The 24,102-nt window shown below is 46.8% G+C and overlaps 5 protein-coding genes across 5 annotated transcripts in view; 3 read left to right on the top strand and 2 right to left on the bottom strand.

Moving 5' to 3' along the window:
* Nucleotides 1-1,416: 1,416 nt before the first annotated feature.
* On the top strand, nucleotides 1,417-12,666 carry LOC135337345 (ATP-binding cassette sub-family A member 2-like). The gene is made up of 27 exons (XM_064533273.1): nucleotides 1,417-1,643; nucleotides 1,709-1,802; nucleotides 1,855-1,981; nucleotides 2,325-2,461; nucleotides 2,514-2,644; nucleotides 2,702-2,869; nucleotides 3,534-3,617; nucleotides 3,718-3,976; nucleotides 4,026-4,496; nucleotides 4,596-4,770; nucleotides 4,913-5,089; nucleotides 5,144-5,588; nucleotides 5,923-6,241; nucleotides 6,323-6,533; nucleotides 6,602-6,733; nucleotides 6,831-6,911; nucleotides 7,076-7,323; nucleotides 7,745-8,070; nucleotides 8,131-8,287; nucleotides 8,597-9,409; nucleotides 9,524-9,587; nucleotides 9,636-10,328; nucleotides 10,454-10,664; nucleotides 10,770-11,169; nucleotides 11,317-11,597; nucleotides 12,101-12,208; nucleotides 12,310-12,666. Exons 1-27 carry the CDS (start codon nucleotides 1,518-1,520, stop codon nucleotides 12,493-12,495), a joined length of 6,624 nt encoding a protein of 2,207 aa, XP_064389343.1. The 5' UTR covers nucleotides 1,417-1,517; the 3' UTR covers nucleotides 12,496-12,666.
* Nucleotides 12,641-15,965, bottom strand: LOC135337354 (protein-glutamine gamma-glutamyltransferase K-like). Its single transcript, XM_064533284.1, has 10 exons — nucleotides 15,809-15,965; nucleotides 15,222-15,679; nucleotides 15,053-15,165; nucleotides 14,776-15,005; nucleotides 14,541-14,720; nucleotides 14,343-14,496; nucleotides 13,844-14,291; nucleotides 13,555-13,673; nucleotides 12,999-13,177; nucleotides 12,641-12,900 (listed from the first exon to the last, which is right to left on the bottom strand). The coding sequence occupies exons 1-10, from the start codon at nucleotides 15,838-15,840 to the stop codon at nucleotides 12,741-12,743; spliced, it is 2,073 nt and encodes a 690-aa protein (XP_064389354.1). The 5' UTR covers nucleotides 15,841-15,965; the 3' UTR covers nucleotides 12,641-12,740.
* Nucleotides 15,966-15,997: 32 nt separating this feature from the next.
* On the top strand, nucleotides 15,998-18,406 carry LOC135337366 (nucleolar protein 58-like). Its single transcript, XM_064533297.1, has 8 exons — nucleotides 15,998-16,185; nucleotides 16,241-16,506; nucleotides 16,564-16,677; nucleotides 16,742-17,022; nucleotides 17,076-17,275; nucleotides 17,319-17,544; nucleotides 17,605-17,755; nucleotides 18,173-18,406. Exons 1-8 carry the CDS (start codon nucleotides 16,064-16,066, stop codon nucleotides 18,304-18,306), a joined length of 1,494 nt encoding a protein of 497 aa, XP_064389367.1. The 5' UTR covers nucleotides 15,998-16,063; the 3' UTR covers nucleotides 18,307-18,406.
* A 98-nt stretch (nucleotides 18,407-18,504) lies between these two features.
* On the bottom strand, nucleotides 18,505-22,470 carry LOC135337348 (ankyrin repeat and IBR domain-containing protein 1-like). The gene is made up of 12 exons (XM_064533278.1): nucleotides 21,972-22,470; nucleotides 21,725-21,907; nucleotides 21,379-21,547; nucleotides 20,883-21,111; nucleotides 20,739-20,820; nucleotides 20,480-20,688; nucleotides 20,260-20,430; nucleotides 20,084-20,206; nucleotides 19,787-19,934; nucleotides 19,133-19,724; nucleotides 18,931-19,080; nucleotides 18,505-18,874 (listed from the first exon to the last, which is right to left on the bottom strand). Exons 1-12 carry the CDS (start codon nucleotides 22,386-22,388, stop codon nucleotides 18,582-18,584), a joined length of 2,766 nt encoding a protein of 921 aa, XP_064389348.1. The 5' UTR covers nucleotides 22,389-22,470; the 3' UTR covers nucleotides 18,505-18,581.
* A 98-nt stretch (nucleotides 22,471-22,568) lies between these two features.
* The window catches only part of LOC135337362 (dnaJ homolog subfamily C member 7-like), a 2,364-nt gene continuing 830 nt past the window's right edge, over nucleotides 22,569-24,102 (top strand). The window contains exons 1-7 of the mRNA XM_064533294.1: nucleotides 22,569-22,731; nucleotides 22,787-23,189; nucleotides 23,248-23,363; nucleotides 23,436-23,589; nucleotides 23,649-23,813; nucleotides 23,860-23,951; nucleotides 24,009-24,102. The exon at nucleotides 24,009-24,102 is cut by the window's right edge and continues 277 nt beyond it. Of these exons, the coding sequence (XP_064389364.1) occupies nucleotides 22,667-22,731; nucleotides 22,787-23,189; nucleotides 23,248-23,363; nucleotides 23,436-23,589; nucleotides 23,649-23,813; nucleotides 23,860-23,951; nucleotides 24,009-24,102 (1,089 nt within the window). The 5' untranslated portion in view covers nucleotides 22,569-22,666. The remainder of the gene's footprint in view (nucleotides 22,732-22,786; nucleotides 23,190-23,247; nucleotides 23,364-23,435; nucleotides 23,590-23,648; nucleotides 23,814-23,859; nucleotides 23,952-24,008) is intronic.

The following is a 24,102-nucleotide window of genomic DNA, read 5'->3' as shown; positions in this document are numbered from 1 at the left end:
GGCTTATGCTAATCTATTATAACGGCTTTTTTAGGATCTTAACTCTGTGCCTACTGCACATGGAATTGGTAAGTTCAGGCTTTAACTAAACTATAGGTGTGCCAAGGGAACTGTAGCCTTTGACTGGATTAGTGAAGAGTAGTCTTGAGCACTTGTGCAAGCCTTGCGTGCCAGGCTTGTTGCAACTGGAGTCGACAAGGGCTTCAAGAGCAAGGAGGTGTTGTCTCTGTGAGTCTACTGTTGTTGAACCATCCCATACATTCTGGTTGATTACCTCTGTGCTCAGTTAATGGTACTCACAGTCACAGGGTCCCTTTAGTTTATTATGCCCTTATTGTAATTAGTCCCATGGGCAAGGAAACTACTGGTGGTGGTGAAATTCATTATTTAATGTTGGGGTGTAGTCTTGAAAGTATCTGTGGTTGAATTGGTTGTGGTTGTCTCTATTGTCTGCCAGCACACATCTTGAGAGTTGAATGTGTTTGCTATTTGTTGTACTGTGAAATATGATAGTTTTCCTTCCCTTGTGGGCAAGGACCTATTGATGGTGATAATGTTGTCAGTTGTGGTGGTGATTGGTTGGTATTGTGTGGAGATGTTCTCAATCGGTTTTGTTTGAACTGCTGCGCTCAATGTAACCATGCATTTGATTGTTCTCTTGCAGCCACAATGCACACACACACAGCTCCTCCTACTAGCTACTGTACTAGTGTTCCATTCTCTCACTGCTTTTGTCTCCTCTCTCCCCCAGGTACAGACAAGCCATGCTGCTCTGGGACCCAGGGAGGATTGTCACACTAACCATTGTGTGTGTGTGTGTGTGTGTGTGCAGGTAGTAGGAGGGGCTCATTATCCAGCCACGCCCATTTGCTTAGTAAGCCAAGCATTGCATGCTCAAACCCTTGTTGTTTCTGTAGGTGTATTTGACTGCTAGAAATACTTCAACCATTTTTCAAAACAAAGATAAGTAAAATAATGTCTCCTATGTAACTTAGCCCCACCCTTCCTCTGCATGTGACGATGTTGAACCACTTTATCACATTGGATGCCATGGCAAGCACGCATTGTTGTCTTCTGTGTGTTCACTTCTCCAGTGAGAATAATTATTATGAACTACTTCACCATTTTTTTTAACACAAAGATAAGTGATTCATTGTTACCTCGTGTGCACTGTATAACCCTCTCCTGCATGTGATGATGCTGGCCTTGTCCTGGGGAAGAGGAGGCAGTATATATAATATAGCGATGAACACTTATTTGAGTTTTGTAATACGTAATTATTACTTGTAATTCTTTTTGTGGTGCATAGTTCCTGCGCATGCGCTGTAACCATAGAATGTTTCTATTATCTATGCTGTAATGATACTCGAGGAGCCCCTCCCCCGCTTTGCATGAGCTACCTTCCGGCACTGGTCCCTATTAGCATGTCATGTGGTCTTTTGTTTAGCAGCTACCGTGTGAATTGCTGCATGTATAATAGTTATGTGTAGAAGCTGTAGACACAAGCTAGCTAAGTTATGAAGCTGCTCTCAAGTGTGAGCTTGTGGCTACGGAGACTGTTGATACTCATTTGGAAGAATGTTCACTTGAGGTGGCGGACCAGCTCAGTAGGCTGCTCACACAGGCTGATAGGAAGAGTGCCTGTGAGTACCTGTACACACTAGTCCACACTGTACTAACACACACACACACACACACACCATGTCAGATATTCCTCCTCATTGAAGTGCTCTGGCCCCTAGTGCTCTATACTATCATCGTCCTCCTGCGTCTTAACTTCCCTCCAGGAGAACGCAGTATTAGTAAGCTCACAGCTAATAAATGAAACCTTATATATCATGATTTGCTCCATAGATCTATGGCGTCCTGTAGCCCTGCCCTCTGCTGGGACTCTTCCCTTCATGCAATCATTGCTTTGTGATCTGGATCAGAATGGCCATCGCTATGGCTACAAGGCCATGCCGTCCTACCCCAATGCCCCGTATGTAGTATGTAATGTATCGTTATAGTACAGGGATGTAACATACCACCCACGCACATGCAGTGTATTAATACCACCCACGCACATGTAGTGTATTAATATCACCCACACACATGCAATGTATTAATATCACCCACGCACATGCAATGTATTAATACCGCCCACGCACATGCAATGTATTAATACAACCCACGCACATGTAGTGTATTAATACCACCCACGCACATGCAGTGTATTAATACCACCCACGCACATGCAATGTATTAATACCGCCCACGCACATGCAATGTATTAATACCACCCACGCACATGCAGTGTATTAATACCGCCCACGCACATGCAGTGTGAATGATGTGTATTCTCTGTTGGATGAGTTTGGATCTCTGAATGGAACACTGGACACCTTCTGCTCCACCATCCATTCCCTCACTGATACCACTTCCTGTTCCTTGTCTGCTGCACTACCAGAATGTCAGCAAGGTCAGCTAGTGTACAAGCCTCGTGAACTCTCAATAACCTTTGTACTCTATAGATGTAGTACCACTGACGTGTTTCCTTGACGACCCGACTGGCTTTGAGATGTTCCTGACCTCTGACCTCCACTTCTCACCCAGACTGTCTCAAGGCATCCTGGGAGCCACTGTAGACACTAACAGTGGACTGGTGAGTTATCTGTGTGTGCTAGCAAACATCCTGTATCCTGTGTACTTTTGTATGCAGCTTTCTGGGGGCTTTCCCTTACCTCGGGGCAAGCGTCAGTTGCCTGGCTTCCCCTCCCTGGGGGGTCTCACAGACACACTCATCACACCGGCTGGGCTCAGAGCACTAGTGTGCACTGGGAATGGAGCACTGCTCAATGGTCTGATAGAGTTTCAGAATGTCTCTGCAGTAAGTGCATTGCTTAGACTACAGTGTGTGTGTGTGCATTGCTTATAGGCTATAGCACACTAGCTACCCCTAGTGTGCATTGCTTATAGCACACTAGCTACCCCTAGTGTGCATTGCTTATAGGCTATAGCACACTAGCTACCCCTAGTGTGCATTGCTTATAGCACTATAGCTACCCCTAGTGTGCATTGCTTATAGCACACTAGCTACCCCTAGTGTGCATTGCTTATAGCACACTAGCTACCCCTAGTGTGCATTGCTTATAGCACTATAGCTACCCCTAGTGTGCATTGCTTATAGCACACTAGCTACCCCTAGTGTGCATTGCTTATAGCACTATAGCTACCCCTAGTGTGCATTGCTTATAGCACTATAGCTACCCCTAGTGTGCATTGCTTATAGCACACTAGGGGTAGCTAGTGTGCATTGCTTATAGCACACTAGCTACCCCTAGTGTGCATTGCTTAGACTACAGTGTGGGCACATATGGTGTATTGTTTAGACTAGCTTGCCCTCCATTAGTGCGTGTGTATTGGACAGCTCCTGGTGATGTTATGTGTGTATTGTGATGTTATGTGTGCACATTAGTGTGGCATGTGTAATAGCCCCTTATGGTGCATATTGATATAATGAAATCATAATAAATCATGATAATCATAATTAGGCTGATGTGTCAGTGGCTGTGTGTGCTCTCAACACAACACAAACAAATGCTTTGGCTGTTGAGTTGCAGCAACAACTGTCAGTGGTGAGTACATACCCTCCTAGCTAGCTACCCTAGCTATCTGTGTGTGTAGCTATCACCCCCCCCCTCACACACACACACACACACACACACACACACACAGCCGACAGATTGCAATCCACTGGGTGGACTATCTAGTGTAACTAATTTTGAGAAGGGTCGTGACCTGTTACTCAAGTTCAGCAACCTCTCAACGGATGGGTTGTTCAGTGACACTAATGGCGGGGGCGATGGAGAGGGTGGGCTGTCCCTGGACTCCATTACCAAGGGAGCAAAGTTCTTCTGTGGAGATATTGAGGGAGGCAATCAGTCACTAGGATTGCTCTTATTCTCGGCCCTGTACGGAAATGATTATCAACAAAGTAAGGAAATTAATGATAAATATATAAACTAATAACTTGTTCTGTGTAGGTACATTTGAACAAGGCGGTGGCAATCTCTCCATCATACCAGACCGCATTGCCATGAAGATACTCTACTCTCCTAATAACAACCACACAGCTCATATCATGACTAGAGCATCACGAACATTTCAAACCTTTGTGTACATTGAAGACTGGGCCCAGCAGCTAGCCAACTGCTCAGATGACTTCCTCAATAACTTCCCTCCTAACTCCACTCAGGCTAACAACACACGCACACTAGTAGCCCTGCTGTTAGGGGACAACTCCACACAAGTGTCCCCACTCTTCCAGCCAGGCCTAGATCAACTGAGGCAGAACTTGTCAGTGGAGAATCTCGAATACACACAAGGATTGCTAAATGAGAGTGCCCCTGGTAATATCTGGGAGGTCGTCACTAATATAAGAGATGTAGCAATCACTATACACGATGTGTTGGACAGGTTTAACTGGGACGTCTTCTACCCCATGCCAGATGAAGGTATGTAATAGTTATGTGTGTGAGTGTATATTATATGGTTTCAAACATGACGACCTTTACCATGTGTGTATTGCACTGACTACCTTTACCCACCCACAGCTTCCCTGGATAGCCTGGCCGCTAATTATACTGCTCAGAATGAGCTCAACTTTACGACAGTGTTTGCTGGAGTGGTGTTTGATGGTGTGGGTGAGGAGGGAGATATAACCAACGCTACCATCAAGATCCGTATGAACTCAACCTCCGTGGTGGACCCCACTGAGCTCACACAGACGTGAGTACATGAGTACCAGATCATGTTCTGACTGCCCTGTATATCACTGTTACTATGCATCCTCTTACTTTAATTGTGTTGTCTATTAGATTATAATTATTAGTGCTAGTTTTTATGCTTTCATTGTCGTGTGTGTGTGTAGTGTGTGGACCCCTGGCCCAGAGAACACTGGCTGGAAGAAGGCATATCTCAGTCAAGGCTTCTCCTTCCTACAAGACATGGTAGAGAGAGCTCTAGCTGAGGAGATAGTAGGACATCCCATACCCACACCTGGACTATACCTCCAACAAATGCCTTATCCCTGCTACCAACATGACAAGTAAGCCATCAGCTCAGGCTAGTGCTCATCATCACCTCTTCTCTCTGTGTACAGTTATGTCGTGGCTATGGAGTTTATGTTGGCACTGACTATGCTCTTTGCGTGGTTGTTTCCCGTTGCCATGACAACACGAGCTATTGTACGGGAGAAAGAGGTTCGTCTGAAGGAGTACATCAAGATGGTGGGAGTGTCCGACAGTCAACTGAGACTATCTCGTGTACTAGTGTCCGGGTCCATTCTCCTCATCTCTGTTTGCTTTATCACTCTCTTATTGAAGGTTGGGAACATCCTGCCCCTCACTGATTGGTCGCTGCTCTTTATATACCTGTGTCTGTATGCCCTCGTGATGCTGGCTTATAGCTTCTTAGTGTCCACCATGTTCACCAATGCTAACCTGGCCGCTTGTGTGGCTTCACTCATCTACTTCATGGTGTTGTTTGGACACACGACACTGGTCAGCAAGCAGCAGGACATGAGTCCCTTCACTGTAGGACTGGCTGTAAGTGCCACAGTGCACGTACAAAGTGTCCCTTCTTTGAACGCCCATAACTTTAGTTCCGTTGGTCCAATGACGTTAATTTGATGATTTTCTGAAAGCTTAGAGAGAGGCCTTTCAGATGATGTGTTAAGTCTATTTTTGGCCCTGTTTTGACAATGGGCTATCCCCTCCTATATTATAGTGTCTGTGGGCTCCCCCTCACTGTGTACCCCCCTCACTGTTCACCCCCCTCACTGTGTACCCCCCTCACTGTGTACCCCCTCACTGTGTACTCCCTCCTATATTATAGTGTCTATGGGTACCCCCTCACTGTGTACTCCCTCCTATATTATAGTGTCTATGGGCTCCCCTTGGCTTTGCTCTGGGTGCCCAGTACATGGTCCAATGGGAGGTCCGTCAGGAAGGACTGCAATGGGCCAATATGAACCTCCTTCCTGGCACGGATGATCAACTCTCCTTTCTGTCTGTGGCCATCATACTGTGTGTGGACACTGCACTGTACTTCCTCGCCACCTGGTACATTGAGGGAGTAGCCCCTGGTCGTTATGGAGTAGCCAAACCATTCTACTTCCCCTTCATGCCATCTTATTGGCTAGGACAAAGTGGGCGTGACTGGTTCAAAGGTCACAACGAGCACCAACCCCTGAAGAATGGTAAGGTATTATATACATGATTGCTAGATTCTGATTTTCATGGATTATTATTAATGAATTGTACCTCGGCTATAATTATAGAGGATGGTGATCAGACTGATGGTGTTGGGCCTGTGTGTGAGGAGGAGCCGCTAGGCCTGCCTCTAGGGATCGAAATGTGTCATCTCACCAAGATCTACTCGTCTTGTAAGCGCAAGAAAGTGACTGCTATCAAAGATCTCTCTCTCAACTTCTACGAGGGTCAGATTACAACATTGCTCGGACACAACGGTGCTGGCAAAACTACCACCCTGTAAGCCTACCCCCTGTGTGTACTTTGACCCCACATGTGTACTCTTGCCTTTGCCCTCTGACCCCTAGGTCGATCCTGGCTGGACTATTTGAGCCAACTAGTGGTACAGCGCGTATCTATGGCAACAGTATTAGACGCCACATGGACTCCATACGACAAGGTCTCGGGATCTGTCCTCAACACAATATCCTGTTTAGCGAGTAAGTCATGTGATACCAGACTATCATCATGTGATACTAGCAGTTCATGTGATACTAGACTAATAATGTCATGTGATATCAACGCCACTGTCTCTAGGTTAACGGTGGAGGAACATTTGCTGTTCTTTGGTCAACTGAAGGGCCTCTCCTGGAGAGAGTCAATGAGGCAAATACCAGAGTGAGTACACACACACACACACACACACACACACACACACACACACACACACCACGCACACACACACCACGCACACACACACACACACACACACACACACACACACACACACACACACATACACACACACACACACCACACACACACGCACACACACCCTCTAGATGGCTATCCAAGGTAGACCTCCTACCTCATGCTACTAAACTAGCCAAGCATCTCTCTGGAGGAATGAAGAGGAAGCTCTCCATCTTATTGGCTTTTGTAGGAGGCTCTCGCACTGTCATCCTAGATGAGCCCACTGCTGGGGTGGATCCATACGCACGAAGGCAGATCTGGGACTTCCTGTTACGTCAACGCGAGGGACGAACCATCATACTGTCCACACATCACATGGACGAGGCGGAGATACTGGGTGAGTGGGTGTGACGTGTGAGGTGTGTGGTGTGTGTGATTGTGAGGTGTGTGGTGTGTGTGATCTTTGGTTTAATCAATGGTTCGGGGACTCTTTCAGCTCCCATAACTTGAATTCCGTTGATCCAATGTCAACAATTTTATGTTTTTCTGAAAGCTTAGAAAGATACCTTTCAAATGGTGTCATCAAAGTTTATATTTGAGAGATAAAAATATTTCTCAATTTGGCCGTACCATGGATTAGCCCATGGTCCAAGGTCGAAAAATGACAAATTATGGCCCCAACAAAATTTTGGATTTGGATATATTATTTTTTCAGAAAATCATAAAATGTTAACATTGGATCAACGGTACTGAAGTTATGGCCGTTCAAAGATGCTCTATTTAACACTAGCTATAATAGTGCATTGCCTCACATGCAGGAGATCGTATTGCCATCATCTCGCAAGGTTCTCTCATCTGCTGTGGCAGCTTTGAGTTCCTCAAGCATCGCTTTGGACAGGGTCACAGACTCACACTACTCACCACCTCGAGTGAGGGGGCGTGTGAGGAGGGTGTGGGGGCGTTCCTTGTGGGACATGTGAGGGGTGTGAAGCTGTTAGAAGTGCGGGGACCAGAGCTTCACTATCTACTGCCATTGAGTGGGGCCAGGGCCAGTGTGCTGACTCAGCTGTTTAGAGAGCTAGAAGCCGCTAAAGCAGAACTGGGTGTGGTTTCGTATGGACTCACAGCTTGCTCCATGGAAGAGGTGGGCGTGGCTAATGTCCACCACATACAAATCATGTTTTAACTGTTTGTCCATATTCAGATATTTGTTGAATTGACGGAAAAAGATGATAAGAAGTCGGACGAGGATGGATTGGTGCCACGCCCCTCTGTCAGCTCAATAGAGACCACACCCCCTGACAACCAAGATGACCTCCCTGACGACACAGTGTTTGACGAAAGTCCTCTCTTTGGAGAAAGTACGTCAGTAAACTCTCAAAACATTCGTTTTGGTCCATAACTTGAGTATCCAATTACTAAACTATAATATGCATTCTGTAGCTCTGTCCTACAGTAGCTCTGTCCTACAGTAGCTCTGTCCTACAGTAGCTCTGTCCTACAGTAGCTCTGTCCTACAGTAGCTCTGTCCTACAGTAGCTCTGTCCTACAGTAGCTCTGTCCTACAGTAGCTCTGTCCTACAGTAGCTCTATGATATGATATTGCACTAATAATGAGCTGTTTCTGGAGCTATCTTCCATGGCTTATGTAGGATACTCTTGTTCTCCAGGGCAGGGTAAGCTTGATCGACTCTCTCGTGCTCCACTCTGGTTCTCACAGTATACTGCTCTCATGGCTAAGAGGTTCCACTACACGAAGCGGCGTTTGTTGGCTCTAGTCATTCAGAACATCCTGCCATTGTTTGTGTTGGGCATGTCGCTGCTCATTGCTCACCTCCTGCAAACTGTCCCTGACCCACCTCCTATTGAACTGACTCCCAATCTCCTCTTCTCCATCAACAAGAACAACTACCTCTTTGCTGCCGGATACAGTAACAACCAAACTGACAAGTACATTCAAACTCTTTTCCAACCTTGTGGGGTCGGAGGTCATAGTACGTCTGCTGACCCCTCTAAGTGTTTCCCTAACAACTCGTACAATGCTAGCTCCGCCTACCTATGCCCTGACCCTCCTCTCCACTCAGCCCTCTGTACATGCAGTGCTAATTGCTCTAGTCCAGTGCCGTTCCCTCCACAACCATCCTGCTATAATGGTACTGGTACTGGCTCCAGGGTGCAAAACCTCACCATGTCCTTTGACCCCAATGACCCCAACGCTGGCGACGAAACTATCACGAATTATCTGTTGCAAAGCAAGCAATCGTTTGTTCAACAACGTTACGGTGGTTTGAGCTTTGGTCTTGTGCGCAGTGAAGTGGACGAGTCACTGGATCCTGAGACTATACCATTCCTGGCTGTTAGGGAAGCCGCTAAAGTGTGGTACAGTCTCAAGTCTTATCATAGTCAACCTTCGTTCATCAATGTCATGAACAATGCCCTCATGAGAGGAGAGCTTGGACCAGATAAACAACAGTCACAATATGGTGGGTTAGTCCGTCTGCCTTATGTGTGTGTGTGTGTGTGTGTGGGTGGGTGGGTGGGTGTGTGTGTATCTAATTTAATTACATGTGACTGTGTGTGTGTGTGTGTGTGCGCAGGTTTCAAGACAATTTCTCATCCATTTCCAACCTCTGATCTGTGGAAGATCAACTATGCTATAAAGTAAGTGCAAAATTTAAGATTATGCTATACAATGTTTAACCCCTATAGAGAGAAGGGCAGTTTCCTGGTTAACCCTTTGGCTCTCATGTTTGCGCTGGGTTTTGTTGTGGCAGGATTTGTACTTATTCTAATTGAGGAACGTGCCGGTAATGTTAAACACCTTCAGCTCATCTGTGGCATGAACAAGACAGTGTACTGGTTGGCTAACTTCACATGGGACCTGCTGTGGTTTGTTGGCTTCACTCTGCTCACGCTAGCACTGTATCTGGCATTCCAGGATCCATTCTACACTGGCTCTGATGTGCTCCCATTGTTCCTGCTAGTACTACTAGCCTATGGTCTTGCTGTTACACCATGGATCTATGTCATGTCCTTCTTGTTCCAGTCCCCAGCCACGGCTTATGTTGTCCTCTTCTGTCTCAACTTCTTAGGAGGCTTCAGTATTCTAATCGTGGATGCCATACTGCTGTTTGTCAACACTGATAGTGACCAACTTACTAAGAACCATCTCTACTATTGGCTTGGGCTCATTCCTATACCATCGTATGTGTTGGCGCGTGGCTCCATGTACATAGCCTCAGACTATCCACTGCGTAAAGTTGTTGCATCATTTGGTGCTATTGACCTGCCTAATCCGTATGCTGAGTTGGCACCTTTCCTAGCGGCTCTACTAGGACAAGCCATCTTCTATACTGCCATTCTCGTGCTCATTGAAATGAGGCCATACCTAAGAGGGATCATGTGAGTGCATGTGTTTATTGTATCATGTAGCCTTCCTTCTGTTATTAAAATCATAATAATTATTATAGAACTTTACATGTAATTATGCTTTACTATCCTACAATAATATCCCTGTGTGTGTGTAGTTGCCGAGGTCGTTCAAAGGTCGTGACCTCTCTCCCACTGCCATTGGACTCTGATGATGATGTACGTGCCGAGAGGTCAAAGGTGACTGCTGAAGAGGGGGACTCTGAGATATTGAGGATGAATGCATTATCTCGAGTATATCGCACAAACCTCGGCCGGAGCAGGAGAGTAGCAGTTAACCAACTCTGCCTCTCTGTGAACAAAGGAGAGGTGTGTGGGCGGGTGTGCATGTGTGTGTGTGTGTGTGTGTGTGTGCGCTTTAACCTCCTGTACAAGCCTTTCTGTGGATTTATTACATAATTCAAAACCTTGCAGTGTTTTGGATTGCTTGGTGTGAACGGAGCCGGTAAGACCACCACCTTCAAGATGCTCACTGGAGACATTGTACCCTCGGCTGGTGATGCTGTGATAGCTGGTCACACACTCTCAACATCACGTGGTCCAGTACAGCAATCCATTGGCTACTGTCCACAAGTCGATGCTCTGATTGACCAGCTCACAGGGAGACAACACTTGGTCTTGTTCTGTAGACTGCGAGGATTGCGTGGTACTGACTTGCAAGGTGTGGTGGAGGAGGCATTGGAGAAGCTGGGTCTGAATGCTTATGCTGACCGTCCAGTGGGAGCATACTCTGGAGGGAACCGGAGGAAGCTATCCACTGCCATAGCTCTGTTAGCCAACCCTCCACTGGTGCTCTTGGATGAACCTACATCAGGTCAGTGCATGTGTACCTCTGAGCATACAGTGTACGCATCTATACGTAATACACGTACCTCTACTATGATACAGTACATGTTTGTAGCTACGGCTTATGCCCCCCACACACCACACACCTCACACCTCACACACACACCCTCTACAGGAGTTGATCCTCGTGCCCGCCACTTCTTATGGTCTCTCATTCGTAGACTAGTTGCTGACTCAACACAATCGGTGGTGCTCACTACACACAGTATGGCGGAGTGTGAGGCTCTTTGCTCTAGAGTAGCAATCATGGTCAATGGAGAGTTTCATTGTCTAGGATCACCACAGCAACTCAAGTCCACGTATGGCAGTGGCTACAAGCTCAAGCTGAGGGTTGCAGGTGAAGTTGAGCCTGTCAAAGAGTTCGTACGGCAAAACCTGCCAGGAGCTGTGCTGAAGGTATGAGCCTACATGTACAGGGTACTATAGCTATTACACAGAACACCTTCCAACGGGTCTAACTTTAGTTTTGTTGATCCAATATTGTTAATTTTATGTTTTTCTGGAAGCTTAGAAAGAGACCTTTCAGATGATGTGTTAAAATCCAAAATTTTGTCGGGGCCCTAATTTGTTATTTTCGGCCTTGGACCATGGGCTATTATCCATGGTATCGCCAAATTGACAAATATTTTTATCTCTCAAACATGAACTTTGATGACACCATTTGAAAGGTCTCTTTCTAAGCTTTCAGAAAATCATCAAATTTTTTACATTGGATCAACGGTACTAAAGTTATGGCTGTTTTAAAGAGTCTCCGAATATTGTCCAATTACAATGATTCCCGCAGCCTATCTTTTTATTCAAATGACCCATAATAATCGTTGTGTTCAGAGAACTATCTGATTAAGTGAAATTTACGTTCACCTCCTGACCTCTGTAAGCAAGTGTACTGTATATTGCAGGAGGAACACTACACTACCCTGGTGTACCAACTGCTCTCTTCTGACTCGCTACTGCTGCATAATGTGCTGGAGATTATGGAACAAGCTAGAGAGACCCTCGATATTCAGGTAGGCCTGTCATGTGATCTACCAGCATATTGTGATATATATACTAGCATGTCATGTGATCTACTATAGCATGTCATGTGACCCCTCCTCCGTACATGCAGGACTACAGTGTGAGCCAGACTACACTGGACGATGTGTTCATCCACTTTGCTAATGAACAGAGTGAGGAAGTTGGGATAATGAGAGGGGAAGTCCCTAATGACGAGATGCTCCCTGATCTTGTCCCACTTGGTCCTGTCGAACATGTCATTCAGATCACGGATGATGACCAAGCTACACAACTGTGAACACGTGCAATCTTGAGACTATAGTACAATACATGCAAATTAGCTATAACTCAGTTGTCCATTCTTTATTTTTATATTTTGCACTTTCATTATGACTGTTATTTATTACATTTTGAGTTAATTAATTAACTCATTTTCACCAGAATTTGTTTGATAATGTTACAATGTACACCATAGCTATGAGGAACTGAGTTGATCACAAAACATGTACATAAAAAGAGCTACGTACGGGGAATGATATATAGCTAGTCTGCTGGTTCTGTTACTAACAAAGTTGTGTGCCCATGTATATCTGTGAGCTTGTCAGAATGCATGCTGGCTGTGAGCGTGTAGTGTCCTGGAGGACAGGCCACCACGGGTAGAGACAGCTCGACACTCACCAGCTCTCCAGGGAGAACAAGTCGCCTGTACCAGGGAGGGGGGAGGGGGGGTTAGTACATGACTTTATATGAATTACGGTTTATACATGTACACAGCCAAACATGTACACAATAATAGCTGACTTTGAAGAGAGCTCTCTCTGTGGTAGCAGTCTTCCTGCCTGGACCAGGAACAGCACTCTAGTTAGTGACGATGGTAGGATGTTCCTGAACACTAGCCTGACTCTCAGACTGCCTCCTACTAGTACACAGTCTGGGGCCTCCACTGCTATACTGGGTAGTGTGAGCTGGTAGGGCTGGGTCTGCATGGACAGGTATACACAGTGGTGGTCAGTGTATGCAGGGACAGGTATACACAGTGGTGGTCAGCTAGTGTATGCATGGACAGGTATACACAGTGGTGGTCAGTGTATGCAGGGACAGGTATACACAGTGGTGGTCAGTGTATGCATGGACAGGTATACACAGTGGTGGTCAGTGTATGCATGGACAGGTATACACAGTGGTGGTCAGTGTATGCATGGACAGGTATACACAGTGGTGGTCAGTGTATGCATGGACAGGTATACACAGTGGTGGTCAGTGTATGCATGGACAGGTATACACAGTGGTGGTCAGTGTATGCATGGACAGGTATACACAGTGGTGGTCAGTGTATGCATGGTCATACGATTATTACCTTGAGGTAGAGTTGCTGATTCTCTCGTACTTTAACAGCCACAAAGAAGAGCATCATTGCTTGTTCAGCCAGCAGTCCTTGATACTGCTTGCTGGCCAGTGGGAGGCTAACACAAGCACCTATACAAGCAGACACTAGTAATAATTATAAGCACACACACTAGTAATATAAGCACACACACACTAGTTATACAAGCACACACACTAGTAATAATTATAAGCACACACACTAGTTATACAAGCACACACACTAGTAATAATTATAAGCACACACACAGTAATGTACTCACTCTGTCCTGGAGCCACTACTCCAGTGAAGGTCATGCTAGCAAACCTCCTCATCACATGACCAGTATAGTCCACCACATGACAGACCACACGTCCATCCACTGTACGCTGGAGAGCTCCGTTGTTAGCAATACTGGTTACCAAGGTTACGCTCTCTCCTAGCCTCACAGACTCACAAGACACACTAAATGAGCAGTCACGGCTCTGAGGGGGAAAGTGTGATGGGTGGGGGTGTGGACGCGTGGGAGGCTCTCGGTAGTTATTGCTGATGTCCAATAGCATTGCAGCACCAGTCTTGTCTGTTCCCATGGTGACAATCTCTGTGGCAACCTCGTCCTTGGATACATGAGCTAGCGTCTTAGTGAGTCTTGGTCCAATACGCAGGTACTTGGTTACCGCGGCAACCTCCGATATAACATACTCACAACCAAACCCTCTCTTCGGGAAACTCTAGCAACAGAGGATTACTATATTCATACAGCACACACAATCAAGTGCTACCTTCTTGTGCTTGACAGCTTGCACCGGGACAGGACCTATCCTATAGTGCCCACTCTGCTTGTCTTGTGGTGTTGGATCCAGCACTTGCCAACCATTGTAGTCAGGGCTAAGATCACGTCTGGTCATCCATCCCTCCACCCACACATGGTACAACCTGAGTGAGTGTATGGACACTATAGGAGAGGATAAGAGGCTCACCATATCTGATCAGTGTTGAGGTCTTGTGCTAACTCCCCCTGCCTAGTGAAGGGTCTCTCCACCACTCCAGGGTGTGCGGTATAGTGGGCAGCATTGAAGCAGGTCACAGGTCGGGTTGCTATACCCAGAGCTCTGAATAGACTAACAGCCACTCCAGCAAACACCCAACACTGTCCATACCTGATGGGGGGGGGGGGGGGGGTCATCAGGTCTCTACTAGTATATGTACATGTACCGGACTGGAGTTTTTGTTCTGTGGTACTTCTGCAGTATGACAGTTGATCCATTCCAGCGACAAGGATGGGTGGCTCCCGTTGCCCCTCCCCCCTTTAGTAGGACCCCTGTATGGTCTCGTGTGACTATCCGTGAAACCACACCCCTAGCCACACCCACTGAGCTGCGGCACTCTTGAGCAGATAGAGAGCTGATGAGATACAAGGCCACATCCAACACATGGTCCTCAAACTAAGAGAGGGACATTGTTAGCATCATACTAACCAGTGTGAACCTACCTGCCCATACTCCCATTTAAGAGGTGTTTTGTTGAGAGCAGTCCCTCTAAGAATGTCCCCAACATCAGACAACACGTAATCATCCACTCCCTCTGGTACATAACACTCGTCCTCTGGAGGGTTTTCTCTTAATTAGAACAGAAAATTCAATAGTCTAATGATACAATACCTTGATTCCAGGGGTCAAAGAGTACAGCGATGGATTGCTTGCTATAATGTGTTAACGTATCTCCCTTCACACACACAGACACTGACGTGTGGTACCGTCCCACTGGGAAGTTGCTGGGTAATCCTATACTCAACCAGAGCTCTCGACTGTCCTTAGCCACGCCCCTTGCACGGAACTGGGCAAATCTTTCCCTCGGACGATGATAGGGTACAAAGGTCAATGATACGACATACGGTGCTGATACTGGAGCGGAGGTGAGTACCTGCAGGACTATTGTGTTGCCACGGCGAGTGATGAGCGTGTGATGACATGCTTGAGGAGTGAAGAGGTTCGTGTGATTATCAGCGGGGCTCTGTGTACACGTGAACACCACCTCCTCTATCTCAAGGGCAGTAAAGGACGAGTGGAGGATTGGCCGGGTCTTGCCAGGAGACGTGTGCAGTGTATGGGGACTGCAACTGCACACACAACAAGTGGGGGGGTCAATATAGTGGGGGGGGTCAATATAGCCACTACTGTAGCTAGCTAGATATTATACTACAAGCATAGCTGGAGCTGCAATGACCAATGTAGAGTATAGACTGTACCTTCTCCTCCTCTCGAGTAGCTCGGCGCTCATGACTGCACGTCACAGGTAGGGATAGCAGTAGCTTCGCTGCTGCACGGGCCTTATAGGCCGTCTAGCTCGCTAGGCAGCTAGCTGGATCTAGCACCTTGATAGTTGCTGTGGAGGTTGTTGGGGGAGGGGCTGGGTATCTGGTAAAGGGTCGATGCAGTTACTTGTTGCACCGACCACGTGGCTTTACTTTTGTTCTTCAGCTTACTATTTCTGCAAACACAAGATGCTGGTACTCTTTGAGACCCCCGCTGGCTATGCCGTTTTCAAGATGTTGGATGAGGGAAAGCTGCAGAAAAGCGATGATCTCTATAAAGACTTCGAGACTCCAGAAGCAGCCAGTAAAGTGTAAGCACTGATATTAATAAGCGATTCGCTGGTTGTACTCCCCTCTCCTGTGTAGAGTCAAGTTGAAGCATTTCTCAAAGTTTGAGGATATGACGGCAGCTCTGTCTGCTGCCACGGCTGCAGTGGAGGGCAAGATGGGCAAGGGACTCAAGAAAATGCTCAAGAAAGTGTTCTCTTCAGATGTGCAAGATACTCTGGCAGTGGCCGATGCTAAACTGGGCGGAGTCATCAAGGATAAGCTCAACATCAGTTGTGTGCATAGTTCAGCAGTACATGAATTGTTCAGAGGAATACGCAATCAGATGGCCAACCTCATAACAGGTACTGCACTCTTGTCTGTCTGTGTGTACAGTATGCTGATGGTTGGTGTATCTGCAGGGTTGCCCCAGTCAGAGCTGGACAACATGGCCCTAGGTCTATCCCACAGCCTCTCACGCTATAAGCTCAAGTTCAGTCCTGATAAAGTGGACACTATGATCATTCAAGCCATCGGTAACCCTCCTCTAGTATTACTATCCTTCTCTGTATACTCTAGTATTACTATCCTTCTCTGTAGCCCTCCTGGACGACTTGGACAAGGAGCTCAACAACTACAGCATGCGCAGTCGTGAGTGGTATGGATGGCATTTCCCTGAGCTAGGGAAGATTGTCCCTGACAACCTAACCTATGCCAAGACTGTCAAGGCTATTGGAATACGAGGGCAAATGGAGTTACGAGATTTGACCACTGTCCTACCAGAGGAGGTGGAGGAAGAGGTTCGTGCTGCCGCAGAGGTTTCCATGGGAACAGAGATCAGCGAGGAGGATCGGATCAACATATTACACCTCTGTGATCAGGTTGGTATCTGTACATGTACAAAAATTGTTAGTATCTGCCCCATTTCTAACAGGTTATAGAGATCTCTGAATATCGTGCTCAGTTGTATGACTACCTGCGTAACAGGATGTTGGCTATAGCCCCTAACCTCACGCTAATGGTGGGAGAGTTGGTGGGAGCAAGGCTAATAGCACATGCTGGGTCACTACTCAACCTTGCCAAACACCCTTCATCAACAGTGCAGATACTGGGGGCAGAGAAGGCACTCTTCAGGTACATACATTGTAATATCCACTATACTCACTGACACACACAGAGCCCTCAAGACAAAGCACGACACTCCCAAATATGGGCTTATTTATCATGCGTCTCTGGTGGGTCAAAGTGCACCCAAGAACAAAGGCAAGATCTCGCGCATGCTTGCAGCCAAAGCCTCGCTGTGTGTGCGTGTGGATGCTCTGGGAGAGGAGGAGGAGCCCACCATTGGACTGCAGAGTAGGGCGCTAGTTGAACAGAGATTGAGAGAATGCGAACAAACTAAGGTACGCTCATAATGTAGTATTGACTGTTGGATAATATCCCCCGCCCCCGTGTGTATATAGTTGCGTCGTATCAGTGGAGCTGGCAAGTCTGTGGGGAAGCCAGTTAAGCACGAGGCCGGGACCACACCCACTCAATACAACACAGGGCCTGACTTCACTCTCTCTCAAGGACGCAAGCGCAAGAGGGAAGAAGCATCAGAGGAAGAGAAAGGTGAACAATAAATAGCTAGTAGCTTCTTCTAGGCTTATTCATAATTTAGACCATCAGAACTCCGGTTACAGAGCCAACTTATAGTACTCTCAAAATGAAGTATTTGAAAACGGCCATAAAACTTTAGTTCCGTTGGTCCAATAACGTTTATATGATTTTTTGAAAGCTTAGAGACCAGGCCTTTCAGATGATGTGTTAAAATCAAAAGTCGATTATTTTGTGCCTGTTTTTGACAAAATATAGCCCATGGTCTTTTCCCGAAAATAGGAAATTATTGCCCGTTCCAAATTTGGGATTTGAGCATACCATCTGAATGGGCTCCTTCTAAGCTTTCAGAAAATCGTTGAATTTAGACCATCAAAACCATAGTTATGATTGTTGTTGTGTGCCACTGTAAGCGCTAATTATTTGCTCTAGATGAAGAGCCGGTTAAGAAAGTGAAGAAACGTAAGTCCACTGAAGGATTGAAGGCAGTAAAGGTGAAGGCTGAAGTTGAGGAGGAGACACCAAAGAAAAAGAAGAAGTCCAAGCGTATCAAGACTGAGGATTAGGAGCAAACAATCATTGACTTTAATTATTTTGCTGATGCTAATTCTATTTGTATGAGATATGAAATGATTGTCTTGTTCGATCTAATATTGGTTAATGAAATAGTTTATACATGTGCACATAGTCACATGACTCCCAGAGCACCGTATGCATCTTCATGTATCCTAATCGAAACTATATAATTATAACAGTCATTATCATTATCATTTGGTCAACAATGTATTCTCTCATTGAAAGCATGATTCAAACACACACACACAATTATGTATATAGTTCCCTAGACATGTTCCCCGGGTCTATGTGTGTCCATGAGATGCTGTAGCTCGGAGGGCAGCCCTCCATACCATTCACCATCTGATAGTTTATTAGAGTCCACTAACTGAGGTCCTGAGATATCCATCATTCCATCACCTCCCTCCTCCTGTTGCTGTAGAGACATCGCCATGGCAATGTCCAGGTCACCTTCCTCACTGACCACAGGTCCCCACTCTGCGTGGGCGGTGTGTGAAGTGTGAGGGGGTGAGTGTGGGGGCGTATGTAGTCTCAGTACTGGCCAGCTGAGAGTTTCATCTGTACAGGGATAGAGGTTATAAGGAATGACACAATGATTCTTATAGGGCACGCACAATCATCATTATCTAGTCTGAGCCAGTCAGTAGTGGGTGGGGTGTAGGGTTCAAGGGTTATAGGCCAGTCAGTAGTACAGGGTTCAAGGGTCAAAGGTGCCGGGGTCAGAGGCTCCACAACGACACTCTCAGCCTTTGCCTTCTCAATATCTGAACACAGTACACACGTTAGTCACGCACACACACCATTCATAGTAAATACCTTCTTGTAACTGCTTGTCTGCCTCAAACTCTTGTCTTGATAGTTCCAACGCTTGCAACAGTTCATTCTCCTCCTTCTGCCCGGCATGTGATGTGTCATGTGACCTGTCACGCCCCTTGTTACTATTAATGGTAGTGTTAGGTTGTCTCTCTAACATTCGTAGGAATGTTGTGATATCAGTATCCTCTGCTGCATCATCACTATCAGAGGTATCCATGGTTACCAATGGTCGGACTCTTGCTGGCTTGTGGGGCTTGTGGTCTAATATAAATCCTCTCTTCGTGCGTGCTTCATGTGTGAGGCGGATGATCTCAGAGCGTGGCTTCCTGAGGTGAGGACGAGCCACTACTTCAGCTAGCATCTCTGTGACTGCCTCTAACGATCCTTGCAGACCTTCAAAGCTTCTTCTCTGATATGGTGTCTTGAGATAATAAGAGTACGGATAGGAAGCTTGGAGGACACGTCGACAGTGGAGTAGCTCTCTAACAGCTTCCTCTATAAAGGTCATGTCATCAGACACCTCAAGACCTCGCACGGAGGCAGCCAGTAACTCCATCTTATCCCTAGCCTTGTCTAGAAATGGCTCCTCAAGCTGCGTGTGTGTGTGTGTGTGTGTGTGTGTGTGTGTGTGTGTGGGGTGGGTGGGGTACTCACTGCCAGGCTGTTGAGGTGCTCCTTGTAGCGCTCATAGTAATGCAGGAATCTGGAGACTGCTTCCAGTTCTTTAGCGTCGCCATAGTAACTATCTCGTCTCTGGCCCAACAGTGATGAGGCTTTCTTCTGAGCATCATAGCGGTTACACCTACACATCACAATCAGGACTAGTAGCATCACGCGCGCACACACACACACACACACACACACACACACACACACACACACACACACACACACACACACACACTGATAAGTATGTCTTAATTACTAACTAATGTTGGTATGTATACTCACTCAAAGTATCCGCCAGTGGAGGAGTTATGGCACTTCCAATTATCCAAACAGACCCAACAAAAGTCGTGCTTACAATTCTTACAGCACATGTGATTGCATCCCTCAGTCTTCTCTATAGGAGATCTACACAGTCAGTCCTTACATCACACACACACACACAGTACAGAACAATATACCTGCACTTGGGGCAAGGCTTGCTCCTATCTGCCAACCACCTGCTGGAAGCTGCCTCATCTGCTTCCGCTGCTGTAGTATCTCCTACACGAGGTCTCATGTCCTCAACATGACGCAACCATTGGCTCCATATATCACATGACACGGGGGCGTGGGGATCACGCATACAAGCCCTGTGTGGTGTGGGCGGTGTGTGAGGTGTGAGGGTGTGGAGGGACTTACCAGCAGAAGTAGTGATTATTGCCGCACTGCACAGTGACCTCTGTGTCTGGTGATGAAGGAATTGTAGGGTCCGTTGTCAAAGAGACAGCTTGACCACACCCAGCACGTGGACACCAGTGAATGTTGGGGTTAGAGTCCACAAAAGCTTTGATGTCAAATGAGAGAAACTTTCTAGCCATTTCCGGACTCACCACGAGTTCAATAACACCCTGCATACAGTACACGAGTGGATCACATGACCTATCATGACAGTGCTTACCAGGGGGACGGGTTGGTAGCAGGCATACTGTGGGCATGAGATACTGTGACTTTCACCTGACGCTATCTTATCCTCCAGATACCTACACACGCCCACACACACACAGTACATGATTACTGACTCGTGTGTAATCCGCCCACTCACTGTTTCCAACAGTCCTTGCAGAAGTGATGTTGACAGGGGGTGGTTACATCAGGGGGCGTGGCCAAGCAGCACACCTCACACTCGAGCACACCCTCACTGCTAGCACCGCCCACACACTCCACATCTAGTTGGTGTGCTCCCAACACTTGCGGCAGGTCCACACCTGAGCGCTCACACACACCGGCTGCATCAGCAAACCATGCTTCCAGCAAACCCTCCTTGGACCAATCTAGGGACATTACACTGTATATAATACTATACCGTATAGGAAATTTTCGAGGTACTTATATTTCCTTGAATGACCTTTAGAAGCATTTCGTTGCACAATGTTTGTGGAATGACTGCTTACCGGAAGCCACGTTTTAATCTTTGCACGTTATAGCAAATTAAAGAACGATTTTCGTGTAGGATTGCTAACCCATGAAATAAGCAAAAAAAGCCCCTTGAAAAATTTCGCGCTATACAGTATATGGTAGTAGCATGAAGCCATGGTTACCGTGATCTCTGAGGAGGACTTGTGCCGTGAGCAGACTCACTCCAAGCATGTTAGCTGTCTCTATGAGGAGAGCATCTTTCATAGACCGCAATTCATTGTCCTTAAGCCCCTTAGTGTTAGCAGATAGCTCTGAGGGTAGCTCTGGCTCAGGGACAGTTAAATCATCTCCCTGTGTGTGTGAGGTGTGTGTGTGTGTGTGTGTGTGTGATGTGTGTGTGTGTGTGTGTGTGTGTGTGTGTGTGTGTGTGTGTGTGTGTGTGTGTGTGTGCGTGCGTGTGGTGTGTGTGTGTGTGTGTGTGTGTGTGTGTGTGTGTGTGTGTGTGTGTGTGTGTGTGTACTTTATTACCTCAAACACCATCTTTGTCTCCATGGTGGTAGCTAGTTGAGTGTGTCCAGCCTTGGTAGCCAGGTCAGCTGGAGTCTCCTTGGCTTCATTAGTGGCTGATAAGTCAGCCCCTCTAATAATGAGCAGCTCAACACAATCATCCAGTCCAGCCTGTGCTGCTAGGTGGAGCACTGCATTGCCATCCTGAGAAGGAAACACCGTAATACCAACCATTGCGCGTGTGTGTGTGTGGTGTGTGGGGGGGTACCTGATCTTTCTCACTGAGTACATGGTGTAGGTCCATTCCATGCAACCCAAACACGTCTATAGTAGCCCCGAGCATGTTCGCCTTCACTGCTTGTTTCCCAGGCCCCTGACAGATGAGGTGGAGACAATTCTCTCTCTGATTATTCTTCATGTCCGGTATAGCATTTCCAGTTAACAGTAACTCATTGTAGACAGAGATCATATTAAGTTTAGCCAGATGATGGAGTATAGTGTTGGCTTGAGTGTCCCCACTTAACTCGTTGGGTTTAATAGACTCACGTACACTTTTCTTACGGTTGTACATATCCACTGCTGCGGCCGCGTCTCCTCTCTTGAGGGCCCGTACAAACACGCTGTAATGGTTGCCCATGGCCTGTTGTATTACGCTAGCCACTCCACTAAACAAGGAACTAAACATGGAGCAATGCTATCACTAACTCTTTGATAAACTTTCAGTATGACTTTGATAACACTGACAGGGCAATTCATGGGAATTCCCTTACAAAATTGCTGGCTCAGCAAAACAGTAGAATGTAGGGGAATTTCCCTAACAAATAATTAGCCAACTCAGCAAACAAATAGGGGATTTCCCCACCTTTCACCCTTCTAGAAGCTTCTACGGTGCCTCTCACTACCAACTTGACTACTCTCTTGACAAAGAACATCACTGACTGATCACTCTCCTTACTGCCGCTAATGGCGTCCAGTTGTCCCGTAGAGCCGATGGAATGCGACACCAGCTCCCCACACTTGGACCCAGAGTGAGTAGCGTGGTAGCGCTTAATACTAGTCGTCACACTCGCCCCTCTTCCCTAGGTTAGCAGAGCAACACAAAGCTGCTGGGAACACTGCCTACAAGGACCATGATTATGAGAGAGCTAGACAATGCTATTCTGATGCCATACATGCTTCTCCTGGCTGTGCCATGTATTATGGTAACAGATCTGCTGCTCTGATGATGCTACACCTCTGGTCTCTGGCTCTCGATGATTGTACACGTGCTATTCAACTAGACGAGGTGTACACTAAAGGATATCTGAGAGCGGCCAAGTGCCACCTCATGCTGGGCAATCCATCTCTCTCCATTGATTATTATCAGAAGGTGTTGGGTTTTGAGCGAGGGAACAAACAAGCGCTGGCTGAGATGGAGGTGTCACGTAATGTACTCTCAGGTTTAGAGCGTGCTGAACAAGAAGCCAACAAGAAAGAGTATCGAACAGTAAGCCTCCCCCCCCCCCCCCACACACACACCCCCATACCCCCCCCCACATGAACAGGCTGTGTACTACCTGGACTGCTGTCTGAGGGACGCTCCCTGTGCCAAGTTCAAGACTCTCAAAGCGGAAGCGCTCGTCTACTCTAAGCTCTATGATGAGGCACAAGGCTTGGCTAAGTAAGTACCTCCACACTGTCCCACACAATCATGAGTGTGTGTGTGTGTGTGTGTGTGTGTGTGTGTGTGTAGTGATCTGCTGAGAGCTGATTCCAACAATGTGGATGCTGTCTACATCAAAGCAATGTGCTTCTACTATCAAGACATGCAGGACAAGGCCAAGAGGTTCTTCACACAAGCACTCAAAATGGACCCTGATCACTCAAAGTCTCGACAAGCTATGAAGGTGAGTCATTAGTCAGATATTTCCTGTATACATAATTATTACTGTTTCCTCCCTAACAGAAGAACAAGTATCTCCTCCAGAGGAAGGAGGAAGGTAACCTTGCCTTCAAGACTGGTGACTATGCTAGGGCACATGAGTTATACTCTGAGGCACTTGCTATTGACCCTCTCAACACCGCCACAAATGCTAAGCTCTACTGTAACAGAGCTCTGGCTGGATCAAAGGTAGTCTATCCTCACACTCTGTGTACACTAGTCATGTGTTGTGCAGCTTAGTAGAGTGAAGGAGGCCATTGCTGACTGCACTGAAGCCATTTCATTGGACGGCAACTACTTGCGAGCTTATCAGAGGAGAGCAACATTGTAAGGGTCCACCCCCCTCACTCTTCCGCCCACTCACTGTCCCGCCCCCTCATATAGATACCAGACAGCGGAGGCACACGAGGAAGCAGTGAGGGACTGTGAGAAGGTGTGTCAGTTGGAACACTCTCGGGATAATGATGCTACTCTTAGA

Source organism: Halichondria panicea, chromosome 6 (assembly GCF_963675165.1).
Source record: "Halichondria panicea chromosome 6, odHalPani1.1, whole genome shotgun sequence".
Lineage (NCBI taxonomy): Eukaryota > Metazoa > Porifera > Demospongiae > Suberitida > Halichondriidae > Halichondria > Halichondria panicea.
Note: the sequence above shows the minus strand (reverse complement) of the source record. Positions and strands in the feature narration are given on the sequence as shown.

Excerpts from the sequence above, each read along its gene's own strand:
- LOC135337348 (XM_064533278.1), bottom strand. The coding sequence starts at position 22,388 with ATGTTTAGTTCCTTGTTTAGTGGAGTGGCTAGCGTAATACAACAGGCC. Across the intron at positions 20,431-20,479 it reads AATAATCACTACTTCTGCTG|GGCTTGTATGCGTGATCCCC; the intron begins GTAAGTCCCTCC and ends CACACCACACAG. Across the intron at positions 18,875-18,930 it reads CAGACTAGATAATGATGATT|ATGAAACTCTCAGCTGGCCA; the intron begins GTGCGTGCCCTA and ends ATCCCTGTACAG.
- LOC135337345 (XM_064533273.1), top strand. The coding sequence starts at position 1,518 with ATGAAGCTGCTCTCAAGTGTGAGCTTGTGGCTACGGAGACTGTTGATA. Across the intron at positions 1,982-2,324 it reads CCGTCCTACCCCAATGCCCC|TGTGAATGATGTGTATTCTC; the intron begins GTATGTAGTATG and ends ACGCACATGCAG. Across the intron at positions 8,071-8,130 it reads CAGCTTGCTCCATGGAAGAG|ATATTTGTTGAATTGACGGA; the intron begins GTGGGCGTGGCT and ends GTCCATATTCAG.
- LOC135337366 (XM_064533297.1), top strand. The coding sequence starts at position 16,064 with ATGCTGGTACTCTTTGAGACCCCCGCTGGCTATGCCGTTTTCAAGATG. Across the intron at positions 16,678-16,741 it reads TATGATCATTCAAGCCATCG|CCCTCCTGGACGACTTGGAC; the intron begins GTAACCCTCCTC and ends CCTTCTCTGTAG. Across the intron at positions 17,276-17,318 it reads GCAGAGAAGGCACTCTTCAG|AGCCCTCAAGACAAAGCACG; the intron begins GTACATACATTG and ends TGACACACACAG.
- LOC135337354 (XM_064533284.1), bottom strand. The coding sequence starts at position 15,840 with ATGAGCGCCGAGCTACTCGAGAGGAGGAGAAG. Across the intron at positions 13,674-13,843 it reads AGTAGTGGCTCCAGGACAGA|GTGCTTGTGTTAGCCTCCCA; the intron begins GTGAGTACATTA and ends CTGCTTGTATAG. Across the intron at positions 12,901-12,998 it reads CAGAGAGAGCTCTCTTCAAA|GCGACTTGTTCTCCCTGGAG; the intron begins GTCAGCTATTAT and ends TCCCTGGTACAG.